At 37.6% G+C, this 13,971-nt stretch overlaps 2 protein-coding genes and 1 pseudogene across 3 annotated transcripts in view; all 3 read right to left on the bottom strand.

The window, feature by feature from the left end:
* The window catches only part of LOC145481889 (lactadherin-like), a 490,145-nt gene that overhangs the window by 287,997 nt on the left and 188,177 nt on the right, over positions 1-13,971 (bottom strand). The gene's annotated exons all lie outside the window — the stretch shown is intronic.
* LOC145481871 (matrix metalloproteinase-19-like) lies at positions 306-8,029 on the bottom strand. Of its 2 annotated transcripts, XM_081460430.1 has the most exons (7): positions 7,888-8,029; positions 6,675-6,938; positions 5,726-5,832; positions 2,939-3,252; positions 1,821-1,883; positions 1,173-1,283; positions 306-597 (listed from the first exon to the last, which is right to left on the bottom strand). In XM_081460430.1, the coding sequence occupies exons 1-7, from the start codon at positions 7,960-7,962 to the stop codon at positions 587-589; spliced, it is 945 nt and encodes a 314-aa protein (XP_081316556.1). In that variant the 5' UTR covers positions 7,963-8,029; the 3' UTR covers positions 306-586. The 2 variants fall into 2 exon arrangements, with proteins under 2 accessions (XP_081316556.1, XP_081316555.1); XM_081460429.1 differs by lacking the exon at positions 306-597 and having other exon boundaries at positions 674-1,283.
* LOC145480487 (collagenase 3-like) lies at positions 11,797-12,778 on the bottom strand (annotated as a pseudogene).

Here is a 13,971-nt window from a genome sequence, read left to right as displayed (position 1 = left end):
CTCACTCACTCACTCACTCACTCACTCACTCATTCCTTCATTCATTCATTCCTTCCTTCCTTCCTTCCTTCCTTCCTTCCCTACTTGTCATTGTTGACACCAAAATGTATTCACTTACATGTAAAGCTATGGTAACCTATTATGCCATGAAGATGACCATAATTTGTTCACGATTGGGCATTTATATGAAATCAACAACGTACAGTTTTGCAATGTTAAACGTTGTCCTTTTCAGCCTTCTCAGGAAATGACTTCTATTGCATTTTCTGTTAAATGTTTCTCCGAAACTTCGGGAAAACGAGAAAATGTCTCATATTTGTAAGCAACCTCCAAGCATTGCAAGCTAATGGGTGATAGCGCATGATAGCTCAGTCAATAATAGTTTAAAGATTTTAGCATTTCCTTTATGGTACACTGTACAAGTTAAATTCAATTAAAGATGGATGGAAACGAAACTCACAAGAGAAAATTAATGAACTAAAACCAACACATGTTTTGATCTGTTGCTTTTATTCTCTAGTTAATTTCATATACTTTTACAAGAATAAACCCAAATTTATTAAGGTAGTCACGCGTTTTTTGTCATCTATTCCTGACCTGCAACAAAACATAGAAAAAAATGAGTTTCAGCTAGTACCTTATTTAAGTTACGGGCGGTCAATATACACACGAATTCTTCCGTACAACTACATCATTGTATTTTCATACTGTTTTCAAAGTACATACAAACGGTATTCAAAACATTTTTCAGTTTCCATGTAACCGATGACTGTTTGATGCGTGGAAGCATGTTATATGCGCATGTATGCTCATGTTTTGGCTTATAGTAAACGATCTGGCTTAGGTTTTATGGAATTGTTCTACCACTGGTCATGAACACCTCCCCACGGCAATCTTTCTTACGATTAGTCATTCTCGTACCCAGAGACCTCGCTCCTTTTGGTCAGCACCAAGAATCACGAACGTCACCGAATGTCTGCGAGTTACGAACTTCCCATCAAATCTGACCAATCTGATTAGTTGAGAATATGAAACGAATACTCTGCCCATGCTAAGAAAATCGGGTGTAGCCAGATGTCGCAATTCTTAGTGCTGACCAAAATGAGCGCGACCTCTAGGGACGAGAATGACGATTAGTTCATTTTTCTATTACTAATATCTGCAGAACTTACAGTTGAAACATGTCTTCTCGCACCAATACTTCATGTTATCAGGGTACGTATCACAATAACCAGCATCCTTATACGGTTGGCATGGAGTACTCGACCTGTCTTCACAATTTTCTATGGTGTTAAGAAAGTACTGACATATTAATGGCTGTTGCAAAAGTTGTACCCTCTAGAATTTAGGAAATTTCTTATCGAGCCATTCCTCCCTACCATCTCTGTGTTTTTAATGCCTTAAACAAGCTGACAGAGGCTTAAGGTCACTATAGCTTGGTCTGCAAGATTAGGTGGGTAATTGGTTATGGCGCAAAAAGCAAAGGTAAATTTAAATGAATTATTATGATTTTCCCATGGCGTGAATAAATAGAACTTGTAAAAGCTTACGCCAAAACATCAAAGCAAATGCTGCAAAATTGACGTACATTAGAACACGCAGATTTCTCCCCCATTGAAAGAGAGTATCCGGAAATGTTAAAGAAGATAACATTAAAGAGTGTCGGACAGCAGATGCTGAAACTAGAAGAAGTCTAGAAAAGTATACACTTCTCTAGATACGCAACCCTTGCACCAATCGAGCACCATATTTATTGGTAAACACTACCCTATCGTGACACTCTTCCCTGTTGTCTGCATATGTACATGTAGAAGACTAACCGGGAACTGTAGGGGCTGGAGTTTGCTCGCTACCACCGCCGCCACCGCCACCAGAGTTAGCACCTGATAGAAGAGGAAACAATTAAGACCCCTGGAACAATCTCTCTTCTCCGACCATCAACTAAACTATAAAGCTGTAGAGTAAAGACTTGAGAATGATTATCGCCGATACGTACACGACTTAGGTAGCTGTCAAAAAAATTAAACCTTTTTTGTTGCTGTTTTCAAGCTTTCAACTTGCTAGTTCTAGCTAAGTGCATCGTCGACTATAAACATTCAACAGCAACTGTGATTATCATTCACTGAAATGTATTCACAATATATTCCGCAATATTCACTTGCAAAGCTGCAAATGCAAAGGTGTAAAATTAAGGTACATTATTGCCTTCCTTGTTAGCATTTCAAAAGCGCTGTTATCCCCATTTATCCCGGGTTTTTTTCTTTGTCATGTATCAATCCTTACGTGACAGAACGGGAAAATGACGTCACATCTTTTAGTATGCCTGCCATTTTTGGTCCTCCAACTTGGTTAGAACACGTAGTGCTCCAAAACTGAATCCAAAACTCAGGAATATAGTAACATAAGAATACAAGAAATGTAAAGAATTTGTTGGAAAGTCTAAATTCGAAATGAGACAAATTTAAGACTTGTTTAAGATTAAAAGCACACACCAAATTTAGGTGAAAACCATAGTTAATAGAGGGGGATGGTTATGAAGCCCAGCAAACATCAAAGGAGCAAACAAAGATGTCAAGATTTATGTTGGAAGGTCCACGACCGTGCACAATCTTTTGCTTTGCACTCGTACACTTTGCATGAATTACGTAGCCAAAACGTTTCTATTGGTTAGTTCCTCGGTCAGTAGTAAGCAACTATTGTGTTTTGTGCACGGTCAAGGCCAAGAAAGAGAACAACAGCATACAACAAAGAACTTTGTCGAATTTCATAACCATTCCCCTCTATCAGCTATGGTAAAACAGTATGAAAACGTGTTTGTCATAGAAAATGTAACCAACAAAGCGCATTACCAAAACTCTTGTCAGCGTTTTTGCCTATCCATTCCATGCCATCGAGTACTGCCCTAAAGTTTATCACAGGTTTTCTTGAATTCTCTTACCATACAAATATTGAATACCAGCAATGTCATCAGAGTGGAGCTTCATGTCCGGGACGTAACCCGTGTAGTAAGGAAACATAATTGCCCCCTGGATGTTAGTATGTTGCAGGCCCAAGGAATGTCCAAATTCGTGCACAGCCACCCATAAAAGATTGACGCCACTGCTAGTTCCGTGGGTGAAGAATTCATCCTCGTCAAAATGAGCTCGCCCGTCTTGAGGGAAATACGCATGCGCCAGAACACCACCGGGGCCGTCGAATGGATACGGGCATGTCCCTTCCACATTGGTGCCACGGTGACTGTTTCTCCCAAAGCTAATGAAAGAAAATGTGTACTCATAATAAACCTTTATGGTTACAACCAATCATTATTTTGGCTATTTTAATTGTTCAAACTTATTGACCTACGGGTCAGTTGCTGCTGCTGCAGTTTTTACTTTTTAATTCCGTCTTTCCAGTTTTTTCCTATTGCATTGTTTTAAGGTAATAATAATAATAATAATAATAATAATAATTAACATGAAAAATAGCATCTTATAAGGGTGTTGCCTTGACTACTTAACAACCGAGAGTGAGGTCGTTACGGGAAAATCTCAAACTGAGGCCTTACCGTATTGACTGAGCGATAGGCGGAGGTTTGAGATTTTCCCGTAACGACCGAACGGTCGAGGTTATTAAGTTGTTTATTATATGGCTCATGAATTAAAGAAAAGAAAAAAATATTTCCAGCAGAAGTCGTCAATTCACATCCGTCGATGCACGAGATTACCGATTCATTCATCGTCTCAAACCCAGGGCAAAACTACACAGTCAGTGAACTTCGACACTGTATTACATATTCCGTTAAAAACACCTGAAAACACAAATTTCTTTACGGGAAAAATAATTGTCACAGCCTCAAAATGGTATTTTAGTATAGTAGTGCCACAACTTGATGGGGAAGTTTTTCCGACTTTTGTGTCGAAACGTGAACGCATATAGAGAAGACAGAAAGTGCTTCAAAACAGTCCAAGCAAACGGTCTTTCGGGGAAATAAAATATTAATCCTTCATAATACACTGCTCAGAATAACTCTAACTTCGCATTCGCTCTGGACAACATAGCTTCGCCTTCTTCATTCTGGAATTTATGGATGAACCTTTGAAGCCTTGTGAACGTTTAAAACTACCTGTAGTTATCAGAACCACTGCTGCCGACAGAAACCGCCCGATTGTTTACATCTGATGATCCTGGAAGCTGATTTACATTTAATTGTGTTAAAGCGAAGGAATCCACTTGATGAGAACTGTGACGGAGTTCAATATTTCGGTAATTGTTGTAAAAGTTTCTTCGTGTGTTCTGCTTAGGATGCATGACAGATCTGCCGATGGTGTTTTTCACTTAGCGATTTTAGCTTTACTTAAGATTCGGCAAATTTTGATTGTTTTTCACTATTGCCCGCCAAGATTACCAGCTGGTAAGTCAAAAACGACTTCTATATAAATTTTATTAAGGAAAAATCTCTAAACTTTTAGCTAATCGGAATTAAATTTACTTTATCTTACTGTTTTTAATCGGCTTTCATCGTTTCAATGCGCTTGAATTTTCGGTGCCGAGCTCTTCCTAATTTGTATAATCCGCAATCGGCCCGTGGGCATTACGGCTGCATAATGACCGCTCAGATCTCGCTCTTAGCCAATCAGAGCGCGCGTTATATCGGCCACAAGCCAAAGCCATGTGACAATAAATTCTTAATGATCTGCAGCGCTTTACAGTAAAACCAACAATAACTTTTACTACTATATATGTAATTGGATTACAAGCCTTGGTAGCTCGCAGCTAGCAAAGCTATTGTGGGCGAGCTGCTATTACTTTAACAGCATTATCTGGTTTATTTAAAATTGAGAACAGAAATAAAGGAAATTAAACCAATTTGAGTAGATAAAAAAAATAATAAACTAAAATATCATAAATAATTCATAATTTAGAAACTAAGTAGAGAAACGTGGTTGACATAATACAGGAGAGAAAGTTAACAGCAACAATCACGAACAACGAAATGGGAAAAGAAAACCCTATACTAACACTAATTAAAGAGCGAGTACTGATTAAAGTAGTAGTCAAAGAGCGAGTGCTAATTATAGATTGAGAGATACCCGTAGATATCAATATAGCGTAAGTACTGTATAGTGTAGGTAGCATTACATTACCCTTAAGCTCTTGCCTTAGATGCCATAGATGTAGGTTGTAGTAAAGCTACTTATTCTAATTATCGGAACAAGAGAAAAAAAAGTACGGCGGCTTGATGATTGGAATGTACATGTATGGCGCATTACTCTAAGATATACGGTCTGTCAGTTTCAGTAAGATACCTTGGAAAGTCTCTTCTCAAAGTCATTAATAATTCATCAAGTTTAAGAAAAGAAAGTCATGACCGTGGCGGTGTTTGGATATTGGATCTTAATTAGCATAGATTTTTACGATTTTATTTCTCCGTTTTCTCCTTAGCTTTAGTTTTGATTGAGAAGATATATCATGCACTCAAGACAGTGTTTGACCACATTTCCAAACACCTCGAACTACGTCAAAAATACAACTCTGCGCGTCGTATTCTCAACTCTCTTGTCGGTGTTTGGAAATGTGCTCAAACACGGCCTTTCGTGTTCGATATATTACATTAAAGTTTTAAATCAATTATGGCACCTTTGTTTCCTCATCCAGCTAATAAGGCCTTTTCATCCCAGAGTTTATTTCCCCTAATTGAAACACTACTTATTTCCCCTGTTTACTACCAAAATGCCAAAATTACCTTATTTTCATGTCTGTCTCACTTGCGCTGCCGACTTCAGAAAATGTCAACCCCGACACGTCGGCCCAGAACTGCAGTGCCTGAGCAAATATCCCTCTTTGCTCATCCTATTAATAATTTAGACACAATGAAGTGATGAATTGGTTGTTTTCGAGAGCATTTCTCTATTTAGTATGGGCAATGATGTTCGTGAGTGTTTGGTGTTAGGTGGTAGGGAAAGGTGAGGGATATTTTAAACCATTTACTCGGTAATGCTCATACTGTAAAGTATACGTAAAGCATCCAAAACAGTATAGAAGTGTACTTAAAGGAGCGCAGTCACTTTGGCCACGTATAATATTATCTTTAATTTGGAGGAAACCGGAAAATAGTAGTTTATTAAGATAGAAAAGCACCAAAGAGACAATGATAAACCATAAAGGAAAAGGCTTAGCTATTAAGGATGGAGAAGTTAAACACAACTTGCAAACGGCAAACTTGAAAAAGATAATCTAAACGTTCAAGATGTGCAAACCATTACGTAGCGCTTTTAAGTGATAACCACGTAAAAATGATGACTTCATATCATACTTAAATAGTCACATTTTCAAAATGCCTATCTTAGCTTATTAGGTCCGCCATACTGTTTTTTTTTTTTGTTTGTTTTTTTTCTTCTTTGACCCAATCTTTTAGAAAAGTCAGAAAAAAAAAAAAACAAAACGGATGCAAATTACAATTCATAGATAATATCAAAAAGCAACTTTTTATGAAACCCAGAAATTTAAGCAAGCCATCATTTGAAAATATCGTTTTTTTCTATAGAAACGTCACGTCGCATGGTCAAACGATCAAAAAAACTAAAATGTCTCCTGGTAAGTTGTAGAAAATGTTAACAATTTTGAACACTGAATTTTAAAAGCTTTCTAAGTGAGGATAACCAAAAAGACCCTTAACACCAAATTGTACTCACATGTGGGAGATCCTGGCCAGGTTGGACGTAATATTTCAAGTCAGTCTTTTTCCATTTCCCAACAGTGGCATATCTTCGCAAGCGACTTCCTGGAGTTGGATCACTCATACCACACCGAGGCTTCTTCATGAGGCGGACAGTTGAGGCATCCAGTCTGCCAGTCACCTGGAGACCATAGAAATCTTGGAATTGTCGGATGGCCGTACCAACGTCGTGGTTACCACTGCGAGTGTTTGATATGTACCCGTATCGGTTCAGGAAGTGCTAAAAGAATAATTATCAGCGATATTTCAGTAACATTAAATTAATCATTAACTAGCACAATCGACAGGCGAAGCTGAATTGTTCAGGTGTCTTCTGTGTGTATACACCACCAAACAATAACTAAATAGCTGGTAAAATAGATTTGCTGTTTTGGGGGATGAAAAGATCATGAAAACCGAAGACTGCAGAAGACTGTATTAGATTGATGAATCATAATCCTAGTAAAGGTATAGCTGTGTGGATGTAAGGAGGCAGTGATATTTAAAATAAAACGGCAAACATTTCTTAGCGGCAAAAAGGTCAATGAGCGCGTACATTTTATTGGCAAAATTTGTCGTTTTTAACCCGCGTCACCCAAAGTATTCAATGCGTGCACATTGGTCTGAAATTCATTCAGACAGTTTATTGTGCCAAGTTCTTTCAATATTCTCTTTCTTTAATTTACTATTGTTTTTTACCATTATTTTGTTTCAATTTTTAAAGTGTTGAGGTCATCGCTTTCTTTTCTTCCTAATGAGGCGAATATTTTGAAGAAAGATAAACCTATTCTGTTTGGGCCGTACGGCAGTGTTCACGATAACGCCCTTGAACGCCCATGTAAAAATAATGAACACGAGTTGACGAGCACAAAAATTTAAGCTAGGATACTGCTCGACTACAACTGCAACAAAGACGCAATAAAATTTAAATAACTTTTGCCTTTCTAAATTTTTTCTATGATTTTATTTTCGTTTTACTGATCAGTATTCTTAATCCAATTAGAGGAATTTGAAACCAGCTCCAATTGCGTATTAGTGAACATTTTAATTTTGGAATTGCCTTTTGTAACACACTGCGTGTCACGAGCCTCAAGGAACAATCATTTTTTCTGTAAAAAAAAAGTTTTGCTGAGCCCAAAGTACCTAGATTAATCGTTGGCTAGAGTAATAATTTGGAATATAGTACTTACCAAGGCCATAGTTTCGTCATCTTCGCACACCGTAACCCCAATGAAGAAAGGAAGGAGAAGCACAGCAACCAACATTTTCACGCTGATTACTTTACAGAAAGCTTCGATTTGAAGTGAGCATCCTGACGACTGGCTTACTTATTTTATAGCGATAACTTCGACAAATGGCAAGCTTCTTTCTTTTAGAGCTGTCCTTAATAGGGTCAATTATTTCCATTGTATTTTCATTGTATATTGTAGATACATACTTAAAGTAAATCTTTCATAACACATCAGTTAAATACTGGTATCTTAATTTGCTCATGGACCAGCTAAGCAAGTACAGTGTACTAGTACTTTAGGAAGCCAAAAAGGAACCCCGTATTAGAAAATATCTGACTACAGCTATTTAAATAAGTCTTTTGTGGTACACTTTTTTTCTAGGGTACATATGTCTACAGTTCTGTTTGCATTCAATTTTACACTAGAGACAATATTTCTAATGTGAAAACTGTCGCTTTAGCCTAAGTATATTCACCTTGCTCTTGCAAATGTTCGCGGGTTATTTTTTGCCCTTCACCTTGCTTTTCTTTAAACAATGCTACTATAATGGAACAATTAGTATTTATATTTCAAGCTAGACTTCATTTTCCTTTCAATAAACGTTCGTTTTGGTGCGTCTCACGTACTCCTAAATTCAGCTCGACTTATAACTGACATGTTTAGTTCTTAATATCGTTAATGCTGACAAAAGTTTCAGCGTTAATTTATAATTTCACACGAGTATACAAAATTACCGTGCCAACGTTTAGAGAGAATATTTCTCGATACGATAAACAAGTCAAAACCCTACGATTGTAATCGTAATTTGTTACCTATGATTTTAGAAGGTAATTAAGAAATAATTTCATTTGCGTTTTATCAAAATTCTAAGCTTTATTAGAAACTTAACAAAACGTGCGTAAGATTATTTCCTATTTTCACTGGTCACCATTTGATTACCCATACTTGTGCGAGGGAATGCTATTTAATATTTTATCTTTGAGCTTGTAGGTAGAATCTTTTCACATAAGAGAGCATCACAGTTTTGTGCCCAACTTAAGCATGCAGTTGCGAAAACCCACTTTTCCATCAGTACCCGCACTTTAAAGGATAGCCCCGTTTGAGTCTGAAATGGTTTTTGAGCTTTTGCTTTCAAAGTTACGAGTTCAAACTAATTTGATGATCTGCATGATAGCTTGGTATTTAATAAAAATAAAACGAAGTGTGCGAAGTGTCGCTTCAGTTAGTGATACATTTCGACCGCCTATGAGTCTGAATTGATTTCAAACAGTCTACAAATTGCTTCTTGGCTTATAGTTATCAGCAGTTTGAGTTCATCTACATTAAACTGATGACTTTCTTGACAATTGTGCGGTACTAAAGTAATACGAAGTGTCTTTTAGTTATACAGTTCTAATAGCCTGTAACTATGAGGTGATTTCTTACAGTTTGCACCTGCTGCTTGCTTAGACAATGCTTTCAAAAGGTACGAGTTCAAACGCCAGCTAATGATTGTCTTCACAGTTTTGCCATCCGAAAAAGAATACAAAAAGTGTTTTATAGGTCTACAGTTTAACTCGCCTGTAACTCGGAGGTTTTATTTTAGGTTTACACTGAGAGTTTGAATAATGCTTTCATAGCTCAAATTCATGTCTCAGTTAATCTCCATCTTGACAGTCACCATTTAAAAAAAAATGGGGGGGGGGGAGGGATATGTACTTTTCTAGTCACCAACAAGTCTTGCGAGATTTCTAAAGGTCTACAAACAGTAATGCTTTTATAGTCATTCAAACGCTATTCAATAACCGTCGGGCCCGTTTCTCGATCGAAAGCCCTTGAGACTTTGCGGGCCCACTAAGCCATAATAGATTATCTGTATCTAAAAACCGAGAGTTTTATACCCCTGAAACTCCTTGTTTGAAGAGAACCTCTGTTCATATTAAGAATATGCGAATAAAGCAGCTCTGTAATCACACGGTTTGGGATTTTGTAACGGCTTTCCTGGTGCGAAAAGTTTTTGGTTCCTTCGAGAAACCGGGCCCTGGAAATTTGCTTTTTTAAAAGAATGTTCTTTATTTCTAATTTTCTAGTCGCCCATAAATCGGACGTGATTTCTAAAAGTCCACAAATAGCCACTGGGTAATGTTTCATAGTTATTCAAATTAAACGCCATTCAATGACCGTCTTGACGGTTCTTCATCTTAAAATAGTTTACAACTGTTGCGTGGTTAGCGCTTTCATGGTAACCAATTCAAACACGTTCTTGACATTTTGGCATACTAGAGTAAAAACGAAGTTTGTTCACCTTTCTTGTTAAAATGCTCTTGCGTTACTTGATATCGTCCTCCTTGCTTTTCATCAGACTTAGCTGTCACTGTCTTCAAGTACAGAAAATTTTGTAACAATTTATTATAGATGTTATTTACTCTGTGTCATCCAATACAGTATATTTATAGCAGGTATTAATGGCTCTATAATTCATCGTTCGAAATCTCCTTGTGAAAAAAAAATCTCCAAAAAAAGGGGGAATGATGGACCCTCCAACTTTTGTTGAATGCTTGACTGTTTTCTCGTGAAGTTCCAATCGAGAAAAAAAACGCGAAGATGTTTAAGAAAAAAATTCATAAAGAATTCACCTAAAACTGTATTATGGAACATAATAAGACGCTTTCAACCGTCTGGAAATGGTCAATCTTCAAATAACACTGGAAGCAACTCTAAAACTTTCAAAGGTGCCATTGTAGAATGTATAAAAGGTACGCTCCTTTTAATTTCAAAGTTATTTGTTTTTTTCTAAAGGTGCAAACTGTTTCAATGCAAATGAGTAGAATTTGGTCAATTTCCAATTTTATTTAATTTAGACAAAACTGGTTTTGTCTTTCTGTTTTTTGGGGGCGAATTTTCCGAAATTCTACATTTTACGAGAGTTAGAATGTTATATTCTACGAAAGCTCCCTAAAATTGTTCCTCAGGCAAAGTAAAAGAAATTTCGATTTTTCAAGCTAGCGAACGACCCTCGAAGCTTTGACCTGTTACGTGGAGCCCGCCCAGTTTCAGACATTTTTGTAACTTTTCGGGCAAAGCGCTGATGATTAGGGCAAAAGCACTCGGGAGAAAACATTCTAAAGGGTTGTCAAGGCCAGACTTGTAGGCGACTTTCGCTGACGTTTGCCTGGTCAGATGATGTAAGGATCCAGGTATTCTGTTTTAGGAAAGCCATATATCGTTAAATGTGTATCGTGAAAATCCACCAGATTGATAATATTTTCATCAACAAAACAATGACAAAAACAACCAACCAAGACTTTTGTTTTTATGGTGGCTCTAAAAAGAGCCGTTTTGAATGGCTCCACAAAGAGCCGTTAAAATTTTCTTGAACTTCGCGTACGAGAAAGAATTAAATGTTTCTTTTATAAGTATCTGGTTTTGCTAGGCTGTCGATTAAAGTCATAGAATATGCGAGGTTTCAAAATAACCAATTTTGCAATGATGACAGTTTCATTAGACGTAAGAATTATGAAAGTTTTTGTGCTCACTGCGATTTGAGTGCGTTTGAACTACACTCACACTTACGCAGCAGTGTAATTTCTTTCGGGCAATAAGGTCGCCCCCACCCCCTCCCCTCCTCCTTGAAAGTTCCGTGCTTTAGGTCAGTAATTTACCAAGGACTTCGTCAATCAAATTTAAAGGAGACAACTTTAAAACATCGTTGCAAACGTTTATTCTTTCATTCATTCGTTGATTTATTTTATCAGCAGTCATTTAAAACTCATTTGAATTTACGCTTGACGAGTGGATCTTGACCTATCTTGAAAGCCACTATCAACCTAAAACAAAACAACACATATAGAATACTATGTAAATATAGTACTCTGGATCACAGCTAAAATTACTTAAGGCCCATAAAATACTTTAAAGGTAAAACGTTTCACTTTCTCTTAGTGCGTACCATAGGGTTATGCGTACAATTCAACTGTTTGTCCGAGTCTTAATGCTATAAAAAGAACTTTAGGAACAATTTTGATTGTTAAAGAACAACGCAATAAATGCATAACATGCCACATACCGTATAACGACCTGATCCCGGCAATATCGTCCCTGTGTAATTTGGGCGTGCCTCGACTAGCTGTCGGCCTCATAACTGTGCCCTTAACGTTAGAGTGCCGAAGTACCAAAGCATGGCCAATCTCATGGACGGCAACATGAATCAGGCTATTTGATCCACTCAAAAATGAACCAGTCTCTGAAAACTTATCGTCGTCCTCAAAATGCAGTCGTTCATCTTGTGGGTAGAACGCGTGAGCAAGGACTTTGCCTTTACCGTCAAACTTTGAATAGCATCTCCCTTCACCAGGTACACCAGAGTGACTTCCTTAACCTAAACTGCAGGAGTAATCAATACATTTTCTTGGTTGTGTTTGGCGTAAGCTTCATGGCTTTTTCAAAAATAAAATGTGAAAAAATATATGTTTCCTAACTGAAATAAATATAAAAGTGTGTTTTTCAACACCTGATTTTAAAGTCAGCTTGGAAAACTGTGTATGTTCTGGAAAACTTCAGTTTTGGTGCCACATCACTCCACATTTTAAAAGCGTTTGCCATGATTCTGGACTGATCACCGTGTGACAAGTCTTCTCCATACGTCATGTAGTATTTGAAATTTGTCTTGTATCATTTCGAGAGCGTGGAGTATCTCTTCACGCGCATACGATCGCCATTTTCGTCAACATCCGGGACTCCATCGTGGCTTCTTCATTTCTTCTAGAGTTTCGTCGTCCAGTTCTCCAGTCACAGGCAGACCGAAGAATTTTTGAAATTTCTTGATTGCGACAGGTAGTGGTAATCTGAGAGATATTTCTGAGGGAGAAAATTTATGATGAGAAATAAGTTAATAAAATACAAGTACCGGTAAGTTGTTTTCACGCTGTGAACGCCTAATTAATAAGAATTACTAAATGCTATAACTTTTAAAAGGAAAATGATGGTTTAGAATATTTTTATCTGAGAGGGAACAAACCAACATATGAAACTCTGAAATCTTTCAAACTGTTTGCAAGTTAATGTCGAGGTTATTTCACTGCTGCCTGTAAATTTAGCCTTACCAAAGCAAACACTTCATTGTTTTTTCCCCCCTCACACAGAGCACCGTGGAAAGCTAGCAAAGAAGCGAAAATCACTCGAAGAAACATGCTGACCTGCCTTAACTCTTACGAGATAATGCAATATTATTGCAAATACTGTGGTTCTTTTATCTTGCAAAACATTTTAGCAGCTGCTCCCTTGTAAAGCAGGCTACTTAAACATAACTCGCTTGAAACAAATACAGGCTATTTAATCGTTTTTTAATAGTTTTGTGAGGGTTGAGTGTATTTAACGAATTAGGTTTCTGTTATTCCCTGTTACTGGTGCTATCAAAATAATCAAGTTGTCTTGTAGATGGCACAATGCCTTCTGATTATGCTTCTATGCCTTCTGATCATGCTTCTATTACTTGTTGCTTGGACCTTCCCAGGCCACCTCTGATTAGAGTCAACTCTAAGCATCGCAGAGTGCGAAACATTGACCTTGATTGCTTTGTTGAAGATCTGTCTAGTCTGCAAGGGATGAATAATCCGCCTGCCGATCTTCCTGTGTTAGTTAATGCTTACCACTCTCAATTGAGCGACCTACTTGACAAGCATGCTCCTATCAAAGAGCGTACTACAACCTTAAGGCCTCATGCACCTTGGTTCTCAGATGAGCTTAGAGCATTCAAACGTGACAAACGGCGATGTGAGAGGCGGTGGGTTAAGTCAGGCCTTGAGGTGTACAAGCAACTTTACAGAGATTCTGCGTGCAACTATTATGCAGCTATAAAGGAAGCAAAGAGAGCACATTTTAGCAATAAGATTTCAAACTCCGATCAGAAACAGTTGTTCAATCTTATTGACAGTCTGTTCAAGGTCAAAGTATCGCCGAATCTACCAACTCATGATTCTGAGCTTGTACTTGCAAACCGAGTTTGTGCATTCTTCACTGATAAAATCAGCGCTGTAAGGTCGGAGCTTGATACAATGCCATCCA

The sequence above is a fragment of the Orbicella franksi genome, chromosome 3 (assembly GCF_964199315.1).
Source record: "Orbicella franksi chromosome 3, jaOrbFran1.1, whole genome shotgun sequence".
NCBI classification, from domain to species: domain Eukaryota; kingdom Metazoa; phylum Cnidaria; class Anthozoa; order Scleractinia; family Merulinidae; genus Orbicella; species Orbicella franksi.
Note: the sequence above shows the minus strand (reverse complement) of the source record. Positions and strands in the feature narration are given on the sequence as shown.